Source organism: Crocuta crocuta, unplaced genomic scaffold, assembly GCF_008692635.1.
Source record: "Crocuta crocuta isolate KB4526 unplaced genomic scaffold, BGI_CrCroc_1.0 scaffold89, whole genome shotgun sequence".
In the NCBI taxonomy this organism is placed as follows: Eukaryota; Metazoa; Chordata; class Mammalia; order Carnivora; family Hyaenidae; genus Crocuta; species Crocuta crocuta.
The window spans coordinates 11,170,361-11,193,996 of record NW_027551559.1 but is presented as its reverse complement, the minus strand read 5'-3'; the positions used below and the strand labels follow the sequence as shown (position 1 = coordinate 11,193,996).

The following is a 23,636-nucleotide window of genomic DNA, read 5'->3' as shown; positions in this document are numbered from 1 at the left end:
TCAGGCTTTCGTGTGCACGATGGCTCCAGGGCCAGCAAGTCCCAGAGAGAAGCACCCGCGGGGGCCACGCTGTCCTCTGTCCCGCCAGCGCATGGCAGTGAGCGCCCTGCCGATGCCCACGCTGGGCGGAAGTAAGGACACGTGCTGCAGAACTCGGGTGTGCGGAGGTTGCCTCTTACCACGTGCGAGCCACAGTTTGGAGTGTGGGGGTCACGAGAGGCCCCGTGGGCGGGAGGGCCTGCGCAGGGAAGCCGGAGCACCCACCCGTGACTGCTCTGGGGGGAGCAGGCACCGCCTGCCGCCCTGCTCCGGCTGCGTGCGCACGTCAGGAAGGGTGGCTGGCGGGGCCCCCAGCTGGCTGGTGCAGAGCACGGCAGCTCTTCCTGCTGAGCGGGGCCTGGTCTCGCCGAGGCCCCCACTGTTCCCTTCTACCACGGAAATAGCCAAGATGCACTTCGGAGCCGTGCCGGCCAGGTGGTCCATCCCACAAGGACTCACCTGGCCCCAGTGCAGTGTGGGCCTGGGGGTGAAGGCGCACAGGGCGGGGGCCCCCTCCAGGAAGAGGGTCCCCCGTGACGTGCTCTCAAGAGAGGCCTGGGCTGAGAAAGGAAGCTTTGCTCTGCACGCTGAGGGCTGAGGTCCCCAAACACTCGGGACAGACACAGGGGTGTCGGGCTGGGGTCCTCCCTGCATCAGTGTCCAGGGCTGCTGTGACCACTTGCCACAGACCGGGCAGTTTCAGCAGCAGAGGCGGAGCCCCGAAGTCAGGGTGTTGCAGGGCCCGTCTCCCTCCGAGGCCCCAGGGGAGGGTCCGTCCTTGAATCTTCCAGCTTCTGGGGCTCCGGGCACCACTGGGCGTGCAGCTGGTCCTTCTGGTCTCTTCCAAGGATGTTTTCACTGGCTTCAGGACCCCACACATTCCTGGGTAACCCACGAGGAAGGCACGTTCCTCCATCACATCTGGAAGGATTCTCTCCCCAAATAAGGTCACAGTCACAGGCCCAGGGGTGAGGTGATGGACAGAACTTCGAGGCCACATCCAGCCCCACATCCTTCCCTGAGGCCAGGCTCCTGGAGCCACGCAGCAGAGACCTGCGGTCACAAGCCACCCAGAACCTTCCCCAGGCTGCTCTGCCCTCCAGCCCCACCCTGCTCCCTGCCATGACCAACGGCCAGGTGCCGGGCACGGGGCCCTGAACTTGCCTTCTGGTGCCTGGGGGCTGCTGCCCCCCTGCCCGGCCCTGCAGCTCACCCAGCTGGGGGCAGACCAGGCTGACGCCCCCCAGAAGGAGAGCTTTACCCGAAAGACAGCCGGAGGGAGAGGCTGACACCGTGCATAACCTGAGAAGAAGCCCCACCAGAGAGGAGCCGCCCCGTACTGCTGTACAGACTTCTGCAGCGGGGGCGCATGCGCAGGCTGCCGGGTTGACAAAGAACTCGATGAAAATGAAGAGCAGGATGGCGATCAGGCAGAGCAGGCTGGCCGAGGCCGAGACTAAGGAGCTGAAGAAATGCCTGCGGGAGAGGCAGGGCCGGGCTCGAGGCTGGGGAGCGAGTGTGCCGGCCAGCGGGGGGCTGTCCCTGACCCTGAGCCCAAGGCCCAGCCTTCTTCCTGTCTCCTGTCACCTGAGCCCTCAGGGACACCCTGAGGGCACCTCCAGTTTCTCTGCCTCAAGGCTTACAGACAAGCTCCCCTTTCACCCCCGTGCGTGTGGCACTGAGGAGGGGCCAGCCTGGCTCACAGGCAGGGACACAGAGTCTCTGGGCCGAGTGCGGGGTCGCAGGTCCCCCACAACCCTGCCACCGCTCACCCAGCTCCCGCCCGTCGGGGTCGGGACCACCGCCCCTGCCCCCCACGTGGCACAGAATCCCGGGTGCTGTTTTTCCATCAAGAGGCGCAGAAGCCTGGCGGGTCGGGGAGCCCAGGGGGCCGGGACAGGCGCCTGGCCGGCCAGCGGCCCACAGTGCGTGTTCTCCTCACATCCGCCCAGGGGCTGTGCACGCTTCTGTACACAAATGGCATCTCGTGCTTCGGCGTTAGAACAGAATCACTCCTGTGCTCAGAAGACACAGAGAATGATTTGTCCATCCAAAAGTTAAATTCTGGTCTGTAACTCTTGGAATAAGCTTTGGGCTTTCTGCTGTTGTGATATTTAAGAAAACTATTTCTTTAACGTTTTCCATCTTAATCAATGTCTTTTCTTCAGCTGAAATTTATTTGACTCCATTATTCTTTTCCGGAACATCTTGAGGTTCTTTTTACACATGTTTAGGTGGAGAACTAGAACGTGAGTGTCCTCAAAGGGTCAGGGGGATGTGGAGGGGGCCCGGGGTTCTTGCTCTGTAGGGGAGGGGGCGGCATGGGGGCTGCCAGGCACCCCCAGGTCCCCAGTTCTCATTAGACTTTTCTAACCATGAGAGCTTTGCATTTCCTTGTGCTCAAAGCAACGCTTTTCAGGCCTGAACAAGTGGGGCATTTCTCACATGGTCTTCAGAGCTCGACGCTCCTTGACGGGGCTGCGTGGAGCTCAGCGCTCTGTGACCGGCCTGCGTGCCCGCCGTGGGTGGTGGGTGAGCAGCGCAGCCCCATGCAGGACCGCCAGCCGGCGAGGGCTGCTGTGCACAGGCTGGGGGAGCGCCTGTGGCTTTCCTGGCCACTCACAGCCTGGGCCCTGGCACGTGGGGCCTTGGCGAAGCCCGTGCGGGGCTGGACACCTGCCCCGAGGGCCGCCGTGGCCCCCATCCTCTGTGCTCTGACTGCCTCAGGGAGAGCGGCCAGGCCGGCGGGTCAAGGACTAGTCGGCTGAGCCTGTGCCCCTCCAGGTGGGGCTGGGCCTCCACATGCGGGAGGGGCTCCGGGCCAACATGTTTCAGAGCCAGACAGAAGGACGCTAAGGACCGCTGTGCTGGGGACAGGACAGGNAAGCCCCCCACCTCTCCTCCCTGCTGGGCCCCCCTCCCCACAGCCCCTCACCAGTCACTTCTGCTCCCCACACAGTCGTTCGGCCGTTTGCAGTGCTGGTCAAAGTTCGATACACCCTTGTTGCAGGAACCACATTTGGCCGTATTGCTGGAAGGAAGCATTCAGGATGAGCAGCCCGCTGGCAGTGCGTCCAGGACGAAGGCAGGGTCAGAGGGGAGAGACCGGCGGCAGGGAAGGCCAGCCCCAGGCGGGTGCCCTCGCTCCGTCACGCTGCCACACGGTGCCCCCAGCTCCCACCCTGAGCCACAGGCCTCGCTCCCGCCTGCTGAGCCCTCAGTGCCCAGGTGGGGCCTGGGGGGGACCAGGGCCAGTCTGAGCCCCTGGATCGGTGAGGGGCCCTGCGTGTCTGAGGGACACTGCTCCTCCTCCAAGGAAAGCAGCACCAGGCAGCTGCGCGGAAGCAGAAAGGCCTGGGGAGGGCCCTGCCTGTGCACAGCGTGGGGCGGGGGGCAGGTCCACATGGCAGGGCAGCGCCCTCGGGGCCGCCTGCCCCCACACCCTGGGCACTCACACCGTGACTTGGCACAGGTGGCAATACTGGCTCTGGATGGCCTGAGCGTGTACAGAGTGGTCAAAAGCAGGCAAGGCTCAGCGTAGTTCTTGAGCCTCACAGCAGCCTCTGCCAAATCGATGGAAACTTCCACCAAGTGGACCACCAGATGGAAAGGGAAAAGCCCGCCAGTCACCTGGGCGCGAGTGTCAGGAACATGCGGCAAAGGTGCCCACTCAAGGTGGCTGCCAGTCAGCGCTGCGGGGGCTGTGCACCCGGCCATCGGCCAGGACAGCCCGCTCACACCCCTGCAGCCAACAGAGCCCCCCAGTTCCTTCCCCCGTGAGGACGAGATCGAGCTGGATACGGGCTCTCCAGCTAGAAGCAGGACCCTGGAGGCACCTGCTGCCAGCCTGGGGGTGTGGACCCCGCGCTTCACCAAGGCAGCAAGGCCCTGGGGCCCCGTGGCCACCACGCTGGGCGCCGAAATCACGGGGGTTCTTTGGGCAGCGGAGATGCTCGGAGCACATGCGTGGGGTGAGGAAGAAAGCGTATCATCAAGAATGAAGGAAGGGGGCAGGGAGGGCTCACACACCCAGTCTGCACGGTCTGTCTGGGTCCCGTCTTGTCTCTCCTCACCCCGGGGCGCCTCCAGCTCTCTGGCACCCACTCCTGCCATGGCACCCAGGGTAAAACCAGGCCCTGGGACCCCACCCTCCTCCTCCCCTCAGGACCAACACACTGTCCCCATGGAAACCAAACAGGAGAGTTGGAAGCCGCCTCCCCGTCAGCCCTGCCCTGCGCCCCAGGACCGGGGCTGAGTGGGCGGCTCAGGGTGCGTAGGCCGGGCTCCAGCGTGTGGCAGGGAAACGACCCAGCCCAGCAGACCAAGGCCACGGGCGCCCCGGGGTCTGCAGTGATTTGACGGAGGGGGAGGGGGGCTTCTGAGCAGGGGCTGGGCCACTGCTCAGTCCCGCAGGAAGCCCCCGTGGGGTCTTCCTCAGGCCCTGCCAGCCCGCCTCCACACGGGCACGGCCCTGCCTCCACGGAGGCTCCGTAAGAAACACCCACAGTGCGCTAGCCCGAGCGGGGGGTTGCTTCCGGCCAAAATGCTCATTCCTCCTTCACCCTCCAGTCTCCAGGTGACAAGTGCAGACCCAGGGCTCAGGCGGCCAGGTGACGGCATGAAGGTGATGGAGACCCAGCCCTGCTGCTGGGGGAGGGGGTCAGGGAGAGGGCAGGCGAGAAGGAGCCGAGGGCACAGAGGATCGGCCCAGGCCAGCGGTGAGTGGAAGGTGGCTGAGAACCAGCCGGGCCCTGGGGGACCTGCACGGGGGACGGGACTGACCAGATCCCTCAGCGCCCCATAAGGGATGCGGTGACCCCAAGCCCATCCTGTGGCCACCGGACCCGCAGGGCTGGGTATGGCCTGAGCCTCGTCCGCACTGCTGGCCAGAGACAAGCGCTGTCTGTGTGGTTCCTGGGGAACAGGAGCAGGTCCTGCGCAGGGGGGTCTGGCCCGGGACAAGGCGACGCGGCAGGGAGGCCAGCGGTGGCCCAGGCGTGGCCCCTTCCTCTGCCGCATCAGAAGCAGGCGGGCAGGCTGCCAGGCAGCAGAGGCCTGCGGCCCTTTGCCCCCACGGCTACACTCAGCTCCCACGAGACCAGCGCCAGGGAGGCGGTGTGGGGACAGCCTGGAAGCGCCTGACCTGAGCCCGATTCTCCCCACATCCCAAGCCTGAGGTGCCGTGGCCAGGCCGCCCCAGAATGCGTCCCTCAGGAACAGAGGGGCCCCGCCGTGCAGGAGGCAAGCCCCCTGAAGCATGAACACAGGTTCAGGACGGCCCTCCAGCCCCAGGCCGCCCAGGGGAGATACGGTGAGCAAAAGGCCACTGCGTTTTGCCTGGCCATTCGCTCCGTCAGCCACTTGGCTGAGAAAAGTGTCAGCGGCTGGGCGCTACCCCAGGGTTCTGTCCCCACATTCAAACGGCCAGGTTATGGGTGTCTCTCAGGTTGCAGAGAGTAACAAAAAGCAAAAGGCACAGGGTGGGAGGTCTCCCACAGCAGGAGGCCAGGCCCTGCCCTCAAGCCCCACCCCCCCCAGTCCCCTAGCAACAATCTGTGTTTGGTAAACACACAGTGGTGCCAGCCCAGGACACACGCCCTCCCGTCCTTCCGGGTCCTTCCGGTTCTGTGGCAGGCAGGGGTGAGGCGCCCCCAGAGCTCCCGATGCCCCCCACCAGCCCTGCAGTCACTGCGGCTAACCTAGCCAGGGGCTTCGCGGGGCCACAGCGCCCTAGGAGTAAGCCCGGTCACACCAGAGGCCAGTCCCTCCGAGCAGGGGCTGGGCGGTGTGAGAGGCTGGCGCAGAGGTCAGCCGGGAACCAGGGGTCCGCCTCCTCTGCTGTGTCTTCCGGAGGCCGGAGGCCGCAACCTAGACCCTGCCCTTCCTCCTGGGGCAGCAATCCCTGCAGGCTCCGAAGGGCACCGGTGCTCCCTGGTGGCCAAGTGCTGCAGAGCCCGCGGGGACGGAAGCCAGAACCTAGCACTGGGGGCCAGCCAGGCGCTCCCGGAGGAAAAGGCATGCAAGTGGGCCTGGGGCGCCCTCTGGGCCCGAAAGCAGGCGAGTGCTCCGAGTGCTCCCTGGACAGAGAACACGAGGCAGCTCAAAACAGAACAGAACAGAACAGAACAGAACAGAACAGAACAGAACTGTGCCCAGAACAGTCTGAGCTACAGTCAAGGGACAATGGAGACAGTGGATTATAACCCAGAACGCAAGCAAACCCACAGTCAGGGACAGAGGTCAGGGTACACACACAGAGGGGCAGCTGGAGGCAGGGAGGAGGCCGGGACCCAGCCCTCCCCAGAGCCGGCCCCCCGCCTGCACTGAGGACCTCTGGCTCCAGAAGGAGAGTGCTCCCTACACGAGAACGTAAGCTGAGCACACAGGAGGAAGCGTGGAACTGGGAGATGATTCACACTCGTGTGAGATCTCAGCAAGAGGGCAGTTCTGACCAGGACGCCGTGGGGACGGGCGCCAGTGGCCTTGGTGCTGGGCCGGAGAGAGGAGACCCATCACCGCATGCAAAGCATGAATCGTGACTGGATTCTGGGTTATAAAAAACCCAACAAAGCAGGTTTTGGGGACAACTGGAGAAATTTTGAGACGGGATACCTACGAGATTGCACAGTTTCTGCCCATCCTCGTCTGGGAAAGACACGAGACATGCGGGGTGACGTGGGACGTGTGATGCTGGCTTTGGAGGCCCCCCCCAGCCCCCCCAACCCTGAGCCACAGGCCTACAGGTGGGGCAGCTGTACCAGGCCCCACGCCGCCGGGTCAGACACCCTGAGGGCCCCGCAGAGGGAGGCTGGCCATGTGAGCGGCCACATGGCATGGGGGGGGGCAGCGGGCTTCCACATCAGGCCGTGGTGGGTGCCCAGGTTCACTGGTGGGGTCGGCCAGTGGTGACCCCAGAGCACGAATGCACTGGCAGAACCGAGGTTCACTGGCCACAGAGTAAAGAGTGAGGAGGGTGCAAGGCTGGCGGTGCCCACATGGCCTGGGGAAGAGCACACAGCTGCACCTGCCGCCTGCTCCCCACAAGGCCGGCACGCCAGCCCCATGTGTCCCTGACTCCCACCCACGTGGCCTGAAACCTACTCTGGTGACATGTCTGGAGCCTCCTGTCAAGGCTGCCTTGGGGTTCGCAGTCCCCACTGGGGCCTGTGCTGTGGCTCCGAGCGGCCAGAAGGCTTTCTCTCCAGCCTCTGCCACTCCAGGCCTGGCCATCGCCTGCCAACAGACTCATGTCGCAAGAGGGGCCACCATTATAATCACTGTCTTCCCCGGACCCCGGCGTGGCTCGCCCACCAGCTAGCCTGACCCTGTCCATTGCAGACCTGCAGACAAGTGGGGTCCACATGGGACACTCTGGACCCTGAGACCGAATGACATGTAAATCCCGGGGAGTCAGCCTTCAGTCTCTGAGCCCTGTGATCCCTCGGCGACCCCTTCCTGTTGTCCTGGTCGCCTGCCTCACCCCAAAGCCCCTCCACCAGGGCCCCCGGACGCGCTATCCCTGCACAGACGGCAGGCAAGCGGCAGACACCCCTGTGTTCGCAGCCCGGACCCCACGCCAGTGAGCCCCGCAGAGACGGACGTCAGGTTCCTGGCACCGCGGCCATGGCGGGCGTTTGGGGTGAAGGGAGGGGGAGCGGACCTGCGGGTGACTCAGGTGTGGGGGACCAGCAGGCACAGCAGGGCCCTGAGCCAGGAGGGCCTGCGGGGAGCCTCCCTGGGACAGCGGGCGCTGCTCCCACAGTAACGGGTACACCATAGGCGATGAAGGTCCAGTTAGGTGGCGGGACGGGGCCAGGGCAAAGATGAACAGCGTAGTCCAGGCCAATGCCCGGAATGAGTGCAGGGTGCGTGACCGGCCATTCCCTCGGGACAGGTTGGAGACTGGGGCCCGTCTCTGGCTCCAGCCACACAAATCCATCTGCCAGACGGGAGGAGGGGCAGGCAGGCACGGACTCCTGCGTGGCCTGCGTGGCCGGGAGCACCCTGGGACTGCTGCATGCAGCCTCTGGGGCCGAGGCGGGCGGGGGGCTCTCCTGCGGGATCCAGGGGGGTCCTGCAGTCTGCCCAGGCCACAGTGGTGGCGCAGATGCACACGGCTCAGCGCACCCCCCAGTGGGGCATGGCCGTGGCCGCCTCCGGGCGTGAGTGCACAGACTCACCAGAAAACAGATCACATGCAGGCGGAACACCCACATCAGGACGAGGCCCTCAGCCCCGGGGAAACTGAGGGAAAGTGTGCAGGATAAGCAGACCTTAGGCCACGTGATCCTCTTCTCTGCTGAAACCCTCAGGGAATCTTCTGCAAGTGTCCCGAGGACAGAACAGGACACCGCGTCCCCAGAGCGTTCCGTTGCTCCTGCTGCAGAACACAGGCCTGCTGACCAGGGGCTTCGGGGGCCTCTGGGCGCTCTGGGGTCACCCAGGTCGAGCTGAGGGGCTGGGAGCGTCGCACGCGGAAGGCGAGGCCAGCACACCGGGGGTTTGGGCACAGCAAGGCACCCTGTGGTACCCGATNGGGCTGGCCAGGGCGGGGCGGGGCCCACGGGCGCCCAGGACGGAAACGGCATCACTGACACCGTGTGGAGATGCTGAGGGTTAGGCTGGCGTTGGATTTGGTGAGATCGGAACGAGCGTGAGTTTTCAAGCTCTGACAGTAGTTTGAGCCTGAACAGACGCGGGCGAAGCGTCACTGGCCCACGAGGCAGAGTGTGCAGACGCAGGGGCGCGGCCTCAGAGTGGCAGCCAGGGCGGCACTCCTCGGGGTGAGCACATCCTCAGTCNGGCATGACTTCAGCGCTCCTCAGAGGTCCCTGGATGCTTCCCTGCATTCGAACTCAACGTGGCACCGAGGGCAACACTGCGCAGGGCATGAGTGAATCCTCAGTTGCCACGGCGGGACCACGTCTGCACGAGTGTGAGGTCACAACCACGCATGCGGCCTAAGCGGCGGCAGCGGCACCACACACTTACCCACAGTCACCCGAGCCGCCGAAGTCGGGCCCCCCCGAAGTCGGGCCCCCGTGGGCTCTGGGGTCGTGTGGACTCTGGCAAGACTGGGGTCTGGGGAGAGAAGGTGCAGGTGCCGCGGGGTCGTCCCTGCCCCTCAGGGGCAGGCGCTCGGCTCACACACACGCTCGGTTTTCCTAGTTCGGCTCTTCTCTCTCAGAAGCTCCCAGAAGCTCTCACCAGGACAAATGTACGGTTGGCAACGAATGCTGGGGCTCCTGCCGGGACCAGACAGCACAGTGAAGGAGCGCTCCAAGTGTGCAGGAGACACCGTGCACACACATCCATGTGTCCACACGCTCACACACCACACGTGCCACACGCATGCACACACAACACCCCACACCCACCACATGGGTGGCATACCACACGCAGACACCATACATAGAGCACACACACACACACACACACACCACAGTACAGACACCTACACACCCACCACACACAGCACGCACACCACACACAGCAGACACCTACACACCCACCACACACACACAGCACACACACACCACACATGCCACACACATGCACACACAACACCCCACACCCACCACACAGGTGGCGTACCACATACACCATAGAGCGCACACACACACACACACACACACCACACACGACATAGACATACACCACATATACAACACGCACACACAGATGCACATATCACACATGCACACGCACGGCACACACACTGCAGGCACACAGGGTTTCTGGACTCATTTCTCATTCCTGACCTTTCTCGTGCTATTCTGTTGGCCTGGAGCCGGGTCTCTGCCCCTCCCCCCACTAATGGCCATCTCTTGCCGTTCGAGCCCGTGCTGGCCTCGCTCCCTAGACAACCTCCCCGACACCCACCAGGTCTGAGCCGGGCCCTTGTCTACTCCTTCTGGAAATGCTGGGACTGGTCCTCTGGACTCAGGCCGCAGGAAGGGAGCCTCATGATCTCCCTCCTGGGCAGACTCAGTGGGGCCTGGGTCCCTTCTTAGCCCAAGCTCGGTTCCTGACGTTAGTTTTTCGTCATCCTTGACGGTTAAGTCCACGTTTTGGTGGGAGATGTGTCCGTGCCACGATGCTCCCACAAGGCCGTCGTCACCTCCACTTCCCCAACACAAACACGGCTGCTCACAGGAGCTCCGCACAGAGGCCGCCGCACTGGCCAGCGTGGCTGTGGACGGAGGCGGGCGCTGTAACCGCCGACCCTGCCCGCGGGGCCGTCTGCGGGACGGATGCCACCATGCCATGCTCTCTGGGACAGGGCGTCCTGGGCGCACCTGTGTGTTCACGACATCGCAGCCTGGCAAACGTGACCTTCGGAAAGGCCCTGACACACGTCAGCCCCCGAATCATGGTTTTGTCCTGTGTCCCGCCGGGGATGCTCAGAGGCTGCGCTGCCGAGTTCTCAGCTCACAGCAGAAGCAGGAGACACCTACCTCCTGGGAGACAGAACCCGCTCCACTTCCTTCCGGCCACAGTCCAGGCAGGACAGAAAAGCGCAGGCTCGCTCGGCCCGGGCCTAACTGAGGAGGAGCAACCCCAGTTGCCGTGGGGCACACAGCTCCCTGGGGCACCCGCTCAAGCCCCCCGCGCGCGGAGTGTGGCCCTGCTGCCTGGCTCCCACCGGGACGGGCCCAAGACAGAGACACCGGAGGGTTACGAGGCCACAGGGCAGGGGCCAGGGACCAGCTGGAGGGAAGGTTGTGTCGCCAACACGCGGTCAAGAGCGCCCTGCTGGGCGGGGGCTGGGCACGCGGCTGGTGCCGAGACCACCCTCTGCTCTGGGCCAGCGCTGCTCCACCCAGCTGTTCACCTGGGCTTCCGCGCCCTCGGCACGCATCCCTGTGGCCCCTCACGCCATGCCAGGGGGTATCCAGGAGCAAAGCACCCACGGGGACGACAGGGACGCTGAACCCGGCAGCCGGGTCTGACCCCGGGTGGGCAAGAGGAGATGGGGTCCGGGATGTGAGGACGTGTCACCGGACGGGGGGAGGGGAGAGGGGCTGCCCGCTATGGGCCCTGCACACCAGCAGGTACCCGTGGGAAGCCCGGGGCTGGCAGCTCAGCTCTGTGTGCCAACCTCCACCCGGAGCCACATCCCAGTGACGTAGGGGCCACGGACTCCTGCGCCCAGACCTGCCGTCCACCACTGCCCACGGCGCGCCCCCACAGACCCAGGGCAGACGACAGGCTGCCTGACCGGGGTCTCAGAACCCAAGAACCCAGCTGTCGCCACAGTAGAGGCAGCAGACGGTGGTAGACGGCAGGGACTGAACAGTTCGGGGCAGGGCACCCGCCAGACGCAGTGCACTCGCGCCTGAGGCCGCATCTGACACGGCGCGCAAGCCAGGCGGTGAGGCCCCCGCTCCCGCCGGCACGGCTCCAGCTGCAGGAAAGCACGGCCTTTATAGCACTTGAAGGTTCCATTCTGTACATGGAGACACAACGTCTGGGCTGCCGGCCCCTCACCGGGGCTTTTTCTCCTCAGGCCTGTGCCTCGCCGCCACAGGAGGCCACCGGGGAGTGGGGCAGGGGCAGCACGACCCTAGGGGCCCCCAAGTCTGCGGGCGGTGGGGTCCCCTGGCTGACCGGGAGCCGCGGTGACCTCAGCCACTCACACCTATGAGAAACGAGCCTCCCAAAGAGACCTCTTTGCTCCGTGAGAGTAACTTCAGAAGCTACAACATCAGGGCCCATTCACCATGAAAACACTGAGAAACAGACCTAAAACCACAGCCATGACCCCGCCCAGGGCAGTCGGGGCCTTTCCCCACGCACGACTGCGGGCCCGGAAGTTCCGACGGGACAAACGTGCTGTTGACCCCCTCGGCAACCCATTCTCGCCCCCTCAACTGCAGCCCGGTGTCCCCTTCCCTCGACACGCACACGCCCGTTTCTACGGCTCACACCGCACTCCCGTACGTGATCCTCAGCCTGCCGGACACGGAGGTCATCCACAAGCCCTGTTCTGAGTCGCCTGCAGTCCCGCGGGGCACACATCTAAGCACCCAACCCCCGAGGGTCAGCCCTGGGGCGAGGGGGGCGGGGACGGCAGCAGTGAGGCGGAGGGCGGGACAGGCAGGTGCTGGCACTCACGTGCACACACATGCACTGACACACACATGCCTACACATACGCTCACACGTGCACTGACAAATGTGTGCACACTCACATGTTCACACGTGCACTGGCACAAATGTGCACATGCACACCAGACTCAATGCACGTGTGTGCTCACACATACACTCACACGTGCACTGACACAAAGGCACGTGTGCATCATGATCACACATGCTCACATGTGCAGACAAACGTGCACACTCACATGCCACAATGCACTCATGTGCACAAGCACAGATGCACATACAAGACTGCACAAGCGTGCACACCCCCCCTCCCTGGTCTTGTTCTGAGTGTGGCTTCCAGCAGAAACGAGCAGCAAGGTGAACCCCCCCGTCCAGCACTCCGCCCGGACAGCCCCTCCCCAGAGAGCCAACAGCGCGACTGAGGCGCTGTGCTCCTGCTATGCAGTCTGTGGCCAACACGTGGCCAGTGTGGCTCTGAGGGACACTCCCCCTCGCGGGCCACCTTCCCAGCTACTCTGACCACCAAGGGGCGCCCACCTGAGGCGTGGGCCAGGGGTCAGGAGGCGGCAGCACGAGGGCTGTCTGCACCCCTGACAAGGCCGAGCGGGAGACCAGCACCTTCCGGGTGGGTCTGGGGCTGTGTCCTCACACTGTCGCGGCAGGTGCTGTGAACACACACCACACCCGCGGCATCCAGCAGGGCCGTGAACTCAGGCTGAGGGCCAGGGAGACTCCGCACCGGCCCCTCCCGTTCGGAGGCCTGGTGGGGGCAGAGCCCATCCCCACGCCAGGGCTGGGAACGCAGGGCGCACTTCCCCTGGCCTCCCCGCAGCCGGGGTGCCGGGCAGCGTGGCGCCGGGGCGAGCGCAGGCCCTCGGCCAGCAGGCCCACGGCCTGACCGGGGCGTCTGTCCTTCCGGGGGCTTGCTCCTCTGCCGGCACCTGCCACAACCTCCTGACGCCTCGCCTGCGCGATGCTTTGCTTCCCTTTTACTGATGTTCACAAGGGGCCCCGCCAGCCCAGCCAGCAATGGCCAGGTGGGGTGGCCCAAGCCGTGGCACTTGTGGGCCGGGACACGTTGCGCTGGCCACTGCCTCCATCACACGCACCCCTTCCCCCAGGATTCACCCCACCCTGTGATGTAACAGAGGCTCCAATCTTTGTTTTTTTAAAATATTTTAAAGTTTCTCTATTTTGAGAAAGAGAGAGAGAGCGTGAGCACATGCGCACAAGCAGGGCAGGAGCAGAGAGGCGAAGAGAGATTCCCAAGCAGGATCTGCGCTGCGTCAGCAGAGCCCGAGGGGGGGCTTGGACACACAAACCGTGAGATCATGACCTGAGCCAAGACCAAGAGCGGGACGCTTAACTGAGCCACCCAGGCGCCTTTCTAATTTTGTTTTCAAAGAGGAACACACGTGGAGGTTACGCAGGGTGGGTGAACGGGATACACTGCGGGTGGAGACCTGGGCCAGATGCAGAGTAGGTAAGAGATGGTGAACACGAGAACGCTGCTAACCTCTCATGACAAAGGCTCTCACTACAAAGTCACTCAGAAGTGGACACCTACGGGGGCTCCTGGGGGCTCAGTAGGTTAGGCGTCCAACTTTGGCTCGGGTGATCAGCTTGCAGTTCATGAGTTCAAGCCCCACACTGGGCTGTGTGCTGACAACTCAGAGCCTGGAGCCTGCTTCAGATTCTGTCTCCCTCTCTCTGCCCCTCTCCTGCTCGCGCTCTATCTGTCCCTCAAAAATAAACGATGAAAAATATAAAGGAAAAAGAACGGACACCTATGATACTGTAAACAATAATACGCAATCGTTTTGTGTGTTTTATTGAGATCTCTGTGTTTTGAAAATGTAAACAGGTATCCAGTAAACACATTCAGATTAAAAAAGTATACGGACACGGCACATCACCGTGGCCAGGGGCAGTGTCATCTCCCAGCAGAAGGCAGGCCCCGCCTGGCACAGAGCCTGTCCCAGGCCAGAAGGGTGCGGCCTGTGACCTGCTTCGGAAATGCGGGGACATGGGGGGCAGGCAGGGCGAAGGACACGCGGGACCCCCAGCACAGGCATCTCTTGCGTCCCAAGGGGCGCTAGGGGAGGGCGCTGGGAGAGGACGGTCCCCGGGCCTGCCGCAGCGGGGAGCTTTACAGACCCCTCCACCCGCAGAGACCACGCAGAGCAGCTCGGCCCCACCTGGTCACACACCTGGAGTGGACTGTCCACTGTCCAGGATTCACGAGGCTGCCCACAGCCGCACGTGGCTGACATGAGGCCAGAGACGCCTCCCCACCTCCCGGGGCTGCTTCCCGCACGCCAGAGGGGACAAGATGAAAGTCTCTGTCTCACGACAAACACTCTGCACATGGAAATAAAAAAATAAAAAACTAACGGACGTCTGTCTCCGAGGCTAGCTCTTCGCAGAGGCTGCAGGTTCTGGAGACTGAAGAAATTCGTACGGGTCGTGGGTCACCTCTGGCTGCTCCCCAACGCTGAGGCGAGAAGGACTTCCTGCAATTGTGGGAAAGACAGGGGTTCACACAGCGGACCTACACACACGTCAGGGTTCAGACCCGGCTGAAAACGTGTCCCAGGGACACGGGTAGCAAAACCCACAACTCGGCCACAGAACCTCTGAGGCGGATGAGTGCCGCCCGCGCCCACAGCATCGAAATGTCTTCTGCGAGGCCGTACTTGTGTCTGGGAACTACAACAGCAGCGTGGGGAGGTGAGGGAGTAAATTCACGGAGCCAGGAAGCATTTGGTTCCCTTCCTGGGGGGTCTGAAATCCCGGTGCCGTCTACGCGCCTGGCCCCCTCTACCTCCGTACACACAGAAGGCTCCAGGCCACGGAAGGGCATCTGCTCCCCCTCAATCAGGGCCCTGCGGAAATGACGCACTTCTTGATACTCTGCTTAGGGACTAACAACGGAATGGCAGGAAGAAACAAACGTTGCCCAAGTTGAACTAAATGTGGCCGTCAGCATCTGAGGCTCATTCTGCCCCGTCCAAGGGCCGTGGGGCGCGGCCAGCTGGGCTCCTCCTGACTCAGGGACGGCCCCGTCTCGTGGCCATGACCCGCAGTCCCTAATGCCGGGTAACGTCCACTCAAGGGCTTCAGCCCAGTGTAGCCGCCCGACGAGAGAGCGGCGCCTCAGCCGCGGGGGCAGGGGCGCCTGCCGGCGGGGGTGCAGGAATATGGGTGCCGGGCCTTACCCGGGTGGTGCGGGTCCCTGTCGGAGGGGGAGGGGTTGGACAGGGAGCTGAGGTTGGAGGGCGGCCGGGAGCCCCCGCGCTCCGCCTGGGCCTCCTGCAGGTCTCGCAGGAGCTTCGCCGTCTCGTCCAGGCTCAGGTGGCTGTCGTCGGTGTCAAGCTCCTTCTTCACTTTCCCTGTGCAAACATGGGGCCGTTGGACGTCAGACACCCAGCCGCGTGGGCCAGAGCCGTATGCGGTACCCGCAGCCCGCACCCCAGGTCCGTCCCTCGCACCCGAGCGCTCGGGATGACAGCCACCATGCGGGAAGCTGGGGGACGGGTGGACGCGTCAGGTCTGAGCCATTTCGCACACAGAGGAGTCGCCCTCCGGTGACAACGAGCAGGAAGCAGGACAGTGGGGGCAACAGAGGCCGCAGACGCCAGGACGCGGAACAGGCCAGAGTCGGGGAAGGGGGCTCCGGGCGGCGGGCTGCCCAGAGAGCTCCCGGGTCTGGGCCAGGAGGGGCCCCACGTGTGAGGGCGCACACGACCCCGCCAGGGAGCTCAAGAGCTCATGTGTCTGCACCAACCAGTGGCCCAAGTGTCAGGAAGGGTGCGGCCCACCTGTGGGGCGGTGTCCTGCCTACATTAAGTGTGGCTCAGGGCCACCCTGAGGACACCTCGCAGCCACACGGACAGGGGTCGATGCCTGCACACCGCTAACGGCCCGTCAGAACGCGGCCAAGCAGGGCTCCGAGGCACGTGAGCCAACCAGCGCCCGACGGCGGAACTGCGGTCTGGCCGCGAGAAACCGCCACCACCAGGCGGTGGGGGGGCAGGGAGACCCCCGCCCCCCGCCGAGCGCAGGCCGAAAGTCGTGAACTACAGCGGCCTTACGTGGGTGCCCAGGCACTCGCTCCTCACACAGCAGAGGAAAAGCGTGACGAGGGGAGAAGGGGGCACTCGGGACGCCGAACTGGGCTCCCTCACAGGCAACGAACAGCATCTGCAGCGATGCCCGCACCCCCCCGCCCCCCGCCCCCGGGAAGGACACGGCAGGCCAGCCACGACGCAGAGATGACACTCAGGGAAGGGTAAATCTAAACAGAGTTAAATTAAGGCACATTACACTCAGACTACCAAAAACCAGCTGTGAGGAAAAACACCTTAAATGCAGAGGAAAAGAAGAGTCGGCAGAGCTAACACAGCAGCCTCAGGCCCCGAGCCCAGAAGGCCGGCCCTTGGCTGGTGAACCTGGACCCTTGGAGGGTTCCCACCACCCCAGTAACGAGGGGCTCCCTGGGCCTCGACCGTCCGTCCGACTGACGTGGTTTCCACTGAACACCCGCGCTGCTCCCCGGAGCCGGCCAGCAGAGAGGAGCCAAGGAGAGGGTGGCAGCGTCGCCCCAGCCCGATGCTGGGGGTCAGGTGCGTTTGCGGGTCCCCATGTGGAGGGGTCGGGACGCGCCGCCGGGCCTCCGCAAACTCCCCTCACGCACCTGTCCCTGTGGGTCCTGGCCTGCCCCTCTGCTATGTCAGGCCAGAGCCCGGAGTCCCGGGCTCCTAGGGAACCACCTAGCCCAGCGGTGGGCATGGGGACCCCCGACAACCGGGGAAATACCCACAAGGAGCAGGAGAGCGGACCTGAGTCGGGCGCCGGTGGCCGCGCTAAGTACAGTCTGACCCCAGCCAAAGACCGGGGCTGATGGCAAAGCAGGACCCGGACTCACGCTCTCCAAGTGCCTGACGCAAACCACGTGTGACGCAGCGGGCTTCTCACCCCGGCCGCAGCGACCTCGGGGCTTGGTCCCTCCTGAAGGGCCGCTGCCTGTGCTGAAGGACGTCTGGCCCCCACCCCCAGCCGGAAGCACCACAGGCACCGCCACACACACCGCGGGGAGGCCGCTGTCCGCGAGAAGCCCCATGGTAACAATCAGGTCTGCCCAAAGGAAAGGAGGGGAGATGTGCCCCGAGAGCCCCTCGTCGACAGGGAGCCGGACGGCCAGGGAGACCCCAAAACCCTGGGTGCCATGTGGCCCACAGAGGGCATTTCGCGTGGCGGGGTCAGGTCAGCTGCCGGTGAGGGCACAGCCTGGGGGGTACGTGTGTGCACAGACGCACTGACGGCAGGCCAGGAGGCGGGCAGCTCATCCTTGAAGGACCGACGGGCTCAAGGGACCCTGATGTCAGACAGGAGACCTGGGCAAGCCCCGCTGGGGCCTCTGGCGGGGATCCCAGGACAGCAGCCATACCCCTGGCAGGGGACAGGCCTTGGCACACCACCCTCTTGCCCCAGCGGGGGCGAGCACGGGTCGGCTCCGTCAGTGGACCCTGACGACGAAGTGAGCGCACCCAGCACGACCTACCTAGAGAGCTGAGCACAGAGATGTCCAGGGAGGTGTCGGAGTAGGACTTCGTCGACATGAAGTCCAGGACGGAGCTGCCGTCACCCAGCGAGTCCCCAGCCTGCGGGAGACGGGTAGGTACCGAGCAGAAAAGATGTCACTGAGCAGGCAGGTAACACGAGCTACTGAACTCCCCCGGGCGTCAGCCCCCACCCCTGCAGGGAGCACAGGCCGGCCCTGCCACGTCCACACCCAGGGAGCAGGCAAGTCCACACTGCGTCTGGTCCACACTGCAGCTACGACCACTGGGGGCGAGCTCAGAAGCAGGTGCCACTGCCGAGACAAAACCCACAGCCAGAGGCTTCTGGCTCTCGGGGAAATAAAGGTCCTCGCAGCAGGGGACGCAGGGGATCTGAGGGGCTCACTGCTACTTCTCAGGGGCAACACGTAAAAGCACATCCGATTCCAAGCCAGCATGTTCTCTCCCCTTCTGTGGCCACCCCACCCCCTCCTGGCCTTCTCCTGCGTCAACTCCCGGCTCTGCAGCATTACGGAAACAGCCCTATGTCCCCAGAGATGCTCCCTCCCACCACACAAACCTTTCACGCCAGCCTGTCACTCACAATCAGCAGGAGGTAACAGCTAACGTAGGGCCATCTGTCTAATAAGTACTTTAAGGGAAATATGCTACCTAATACCCCAAGACCCTCAAATTCTGCCAAACCCCACTCTTGCCTTTGGGGTTGGACCCAAAGTCACCGCGGGACAAGTTACCATCTGATGACTGTGCTCTCCCTGACACACGGCCCGGGGAGACCGTTTCTTCACCAAATCGTTCAATAAAAGGTCCACAGACAGCAGATGCTCACAGTCTGGGGACCTGGCTTGCTCAGGTGCATCTTGCACACCCCCGAACTCCCTCAGCCACCCTTGGCTTGAGGGCTCACACAGGGTCCCCACCAGCCCAGAGACAGGCTTCCACCTCCACCCGGCCACACGCAGGGGCCTGGCGACGGAGGAAGGTGAAGATCCCGCCACCAGGCAAGGGGCACTGGCCTGTGCGCCCTCTCCCGACAGGTCGCCGCCTCTGGTGCGCCCTCCCCCTTTGCGCCCTCCACTCTGGGTGTGAGCCCTCTCGTGGCGGGCTGTGTCGTCTGGGTGTGAAACCCCCGCCTTCGGGCCGTCCTGTCTGGGTGATCTGTGAATGTGCTTCTTTCACTTGACGTTCAGGAAAGCCACTTTGTTATGCGCTCTAATAAATATCTCTCAAGAGGAAGTGTTACAGTGATGACTTCAGGCCATCAACACACCAGGCTGCGGCGGAGCTCGTGTTTAGGGCACAGCAGTAGCTGGATCACAGGGGACAGTGCTCCCAACTGTCCCACAACCACCCGCCATCACCGCCCTGCTGTGTCCCCAGAGACAGAGGCTCAGAGCTGCTCATTATGCTGCCCAAGGCCCAGCGCAGGACCCTTGCTCCCTACGCGGCTGGGGCCTTCATCGCACAGCCAAGGCTTTCAAAGTTCTTACAGATGTACCTGCACCTTGGAGCTTATAAAAACTGGAAGATGGGGCGCCTGGGGGGCTCAGTTGGTTAAGTGTCCGACTTCAGCTCAGGTCATGTTCACACGGTTTGTGGGATCGAGCCCTATGTCGGGCTCAGTGCTGACAGCTCAGAGCCTGGAGCCTGCTGCAGATTCTGTGTCTCCCTCTCTCTCTCTGACCTTCCCCTGCTCACACTATATCTCCCTCTCTCAGAAAAAAAAAAAAAAATTAAAAAAAAATAAAAACAAACCACAATTGGAAGATGGCTGGTTCACTCACACCTCTTGTGCCAGCCGAAGAGCAGACCCAGATTTCCCTGGAGGCCACCCAGTGCCAAGGCCCTGTGCACGGCCCAGAGAGCACCCCAAGGCTAGAGGGCCCTGTGGCTCCCCTACAGGATCCCAGTCCAGTGCCCGCATGCCCTCCAGCCGGTCGTGCATACTTGTTAGGTGCGCAGGTCACCCCTCCAGGACAGGGCCGAAGACAACACTGTCACTGAGTCTGGACCTTTGAGCGTGCTCAAAATTTAAGTCTAAAAAGAAACACGAATGTGTATCTGCAGAAATGTCTGGAAGCCCCCGGTAGTGACAGAAGCACGTCCCCACGTGTGCCACGTGGGCAGCGAGCGCCAACGGGGGGGGGCAGGGCAGACGCTTCCTCCCACGCCCATGCCGGGACGGACCAGCCGGCTGCCACCACAGGCACGGACCAGCCGGCTGCCACCACAGGCTGCAGGACGGGTGGGGCGCTGGGGCCTGGCGCTCCCGGTGCAAGGGACAAGGCCGGTGACAGGGAGCCCTTTCTGAAAGCACCCTGGGCTGCCTGGGCGCCGTTCCTGCCTGGAGGCGCTGGAGGCGGCGCAGGGGGAGTGAGCGCCGGCTTCCCAGCTCCTCGCAGACACCAGGAGGGGCCCGTGCCCGTGCCACAGCACACTGGTGACCCAGCAACCCTGAGCAGAGCCCTGCCCGCCTCCCGAACCTGCCCGTACCAGGAACACACCCCCTGGAGGGCACACCCATGTCACCCTCTCTGCACTGCGTCTCTCGACGAGCCCCACCTGAATTGTGGCTGTCACGCCCGGCCTGAGCGGGGCCCCCGTCCACTGGGGCCAGGTGACGCCTGCAGCCTAGGCCTCACAGCCTGCACAGCGGCCCGGTGCCTCTGCTCCAACACAGGGGCTCCGTTCAAAGCCTGTCATCTACACGCAACCTCCACGTCACTCCAAGGGACAGGAAACGTGGGGACACTGAGGCCAGACTGCGATGAAGTTTCCTCAACCGCAGCCAGTCTACTTTGGGTGTTGGGGAGCCTCGAGGACACAGGCCTGCCAAACTCGCCTCTCCCCGCAGTGTGCAGTGCACACACACCTGGCTGACACACGCGGTGCCTCCCGGGAGGGCCGGGAAAGCCCACCGCACCACAAACAAAGCTCACCCCAGGCTCTACGGGCCTGAGCAGGCCCACCCCTCCCAGCCCCCATGAAGACAGAGCGCCCAGCACGACCGCTGCTCTGTGGCTTCCTGTCCCTCACCCCCCCGTCACTAAAACTCAGGGACGGGGACACTAGCACTTAACCAGTTTCTTGATAAAACAACACACAACCGTCTTCTCAACCACCCCGTTTCACAGGCTGAACAGGACAGTTCCCGAGGGAACGCTGATGATCAAGTCTTTACTTGCGTGTCTGTGCAACTCACCTTCGCTTCGTCTGGAGGCTTCACAGGAACATTTCTCCTCTGCAAATCAAATGGGAAAAGGCATTTTCCATAATAATTTTATATAAAACGTTTCACTTGTATCACATACACACGTGTAAATTACAAGCAGCTTATTCAGTGTTGCTGGGGGTGTCCACACAGTGTTCACACCACACTGTGAACAAGGGCTGGTGCTGCATCAGAGACGCCCAACTCGGCCCGCAGAGGGCCTGATTCACGCAGCCCTGGCCAAGACGATGGGAGACCAGCTGCCCTGACGGCACCCTGGCCGGGACGGAGATGAAGGAGAGGGCACCCACCCAGTTCCTGCAGCCCTGCATGGCTTCAAACATAAGGTAAACGTACGTAAATGTCTGACATTGTACCTGCATCTCAGGGCAGCTCGGGAGAACACCAGGCACAGTGGTTTAACCCGCTAGGCGAAGAGGGGCCCCTGCCCTCTGATGAGCTGCACTGTTGGGCCACGTACCCTTCTCCTCGGGCTTGTGTCCACAAGAGGCTTACACTCGGCTGCTACTGCATGACCGCAGCCCATGCAGGACCCAGTCACCTGAGACCACTACTGTGTGAGCACATTCTGTATGGGACACCCGGCCACGTGTGACCACGTGTGGCGATCACAAGCCTAAATGCTTCCGTGGGCCGCCGCCCGGCCATCTGGCAGGAGCACCACCTTCAAAACAATCACTTGGCTTACACACTTTTGCATCTGAGAGCTTCTGTTTGTGACAATGCTTTAGAGATGCACTGGTGCTAAGATTTTTAAAAACTTTAGTAGAAACATCCAATTCTTTTAATATCCACTTCCACACGGGAGCCTCCACTAACGTACGCATTTAAGCATCAAACGTCACCTAATGCCGTGGCACGTCAGGAATTACGTGACTCCTATAATGCAAGTTCACTTTCAGGGAAGTGATTCCGCCAGAACACTGGAAGGAAAGGGTGGCCAGATCCCTCAGGGCTTCCCGCTCTACAGAGACGCAGCCTCCCGCCGTGCGCAGGGGCGGCACCAGGAGGAAACGTACAGCCCGCGGTGCGGAGAGCGGCAGCCGGGGCTCAGTGGCCACACGGAAGCGAAGAGCGGCAAGTGTGGAGAGGAGGACACAGCTCCTAGCAAGGGCTCCAAAGCCCAGGAGGGACGGGCCCGGACAACACTAGCCTGTGCACACACGGCCTAACGCCTCGGGGCTACCCACACGTGAGGAGGCACATCCATACTCCACCCAGCCAAGACCTCACCGGAACCTGGGCCACCAGAAGAGACCGAAAGGCCCATTCGTTATGATCAGGGTCAAACTCACCCAACAGAAAGGTCGCTGAGACCCAACCTAACAAAATATAAACACACCCCAGGAAATCAGGGGACTCCTAAGAACTCTGCCCAAATGAACATCAATGTTCAACACGGTAAAATCCGTGCCAGCCTTGCCCAGCAGTGGCGTAACGTGAGCATAAACCTACCTAACCTTCTAGTAGCCTACTGAAGGTTAATCTCAACACGTAGTCGACAGTAACGTATTTCACTTAACCTAATGTATTGAAATCACTTTTTTATGTAATACATGCTCCAAGTAAAACAATGAAATAGTTTTACATTTCTTTTTTTGTATCAGTCTCTAAAATTCTGTTCTGTGGCTCACATTTTCATCATATCTAGCTTAGACTAACCACAGTCGTATTTCCTCCAGACACTTACAGCTGCTGGCGGCCATAATAACACAGTCCAGACAGCACGGACTCAACACACAGCAGCGTAACACCCGGGACCCAATCAAACAATAAAGCAGCAAACCATGGCCAATAAGAAGAGGAAAATCTACCAAAAGGCAAATCCAGGAATGACAGAGATGACAGAATTGGTGGATGAGGACTTTCAAAGCAGCTCCGAGAGGTATGGGAAACAACTGCACGGGTTTTAGGGAAAGCAGGGTCATGCTGTGAGAGGGAAGACCTAAGAAGGAATGACACGGAGTCCAGACGCACAACACAGCATCTCAAATGAAACCTCCACTGGCTGGGCTAAGCAGCAGATGCGGCCATGGCACAAAAACAGATCACTCAACTTGAAGCCACGGCAACAGACAGCATTCACACTTGAGCGAGGGAACAAAAGACCAAGAAAAGAGCAGAGCACTACAGCACAAGAAACAGGCCAGGATGTCGGCCACGTGTCGGGGTCCTGAGAAGCCACGAGAGTGGGGTGGGGGCAGACACGACACTGGAAGAGACAGCGGATGAAAATCTTCCAAATTACAGGCCCAAGAAGCCCCACAAATGTTAAGCTACACACAAAGAACACTGAAACACATCAGAAATGAACTGCTGAAAATCAGTTACAAAGATGAAAATTTAGAAGCACGTAGAGCAGCAAACAGTCCACTTTCTACAAAGGAGCGAGTATCTGAGGCCTTCTGGGCACAGAGGTCTGCAGCACATTCGTCTTCTGGTCTCTTCGTACAGCCTTGAAAGAAGGAAAAGAACCCTCACAGCTCGTTGGCTGCCGTGTGCACTTTGCCAAGATGTGCGACAGACGGAAGACACAGATACCAACGATGGCGGGCGCTTCAGAAACGGTGTGGTCAGATGTCTTTTAAAACAGGAAAATAGCAATCTATGATTCCATGATTCCAGATCCAAGGAAAAGGAATTCCAAAAACAAAGATAAAACGAAAACTTCTTTCA

General features: G+C 62.2%; 1 protein-coding gene across 1 annotated transcript in view; it reads right to left on the bottom strand.

Annotated features, from left to right (window-relative positions):
- Positions 1–13,961: 13,961 nt before the first annotated feature.
- Positions 13,962–23,636, bottom strand: part of BRD9 (bromodomain containing 9) — a 23,289-nt gene continuing 13,614 nt past the window's right edge. The window contains exons 12-15 of the mRNA XM_077749469.1: positions 20,931–20,969; positions 17,710–17,809; positions 15,365–15,538; positions 13,962–14,659 (exon numbers count right to left, since the gene is read on the bottom strand). Coding sequence (XP_077605595.1) covers positions 14,559–14,659; positions 15,365–15,538; positions 17,710–17,809; positions 20,931–20,969 — 414 coding nt within the window. The 3' untranslated portion in view covers positions 13,962–14,558. The remainder of the gene's footprint in view (positions 14,660–15,364; positions 15,539–17,709; positions 17,810–20,930; positions 20,970–23,636) is intronic.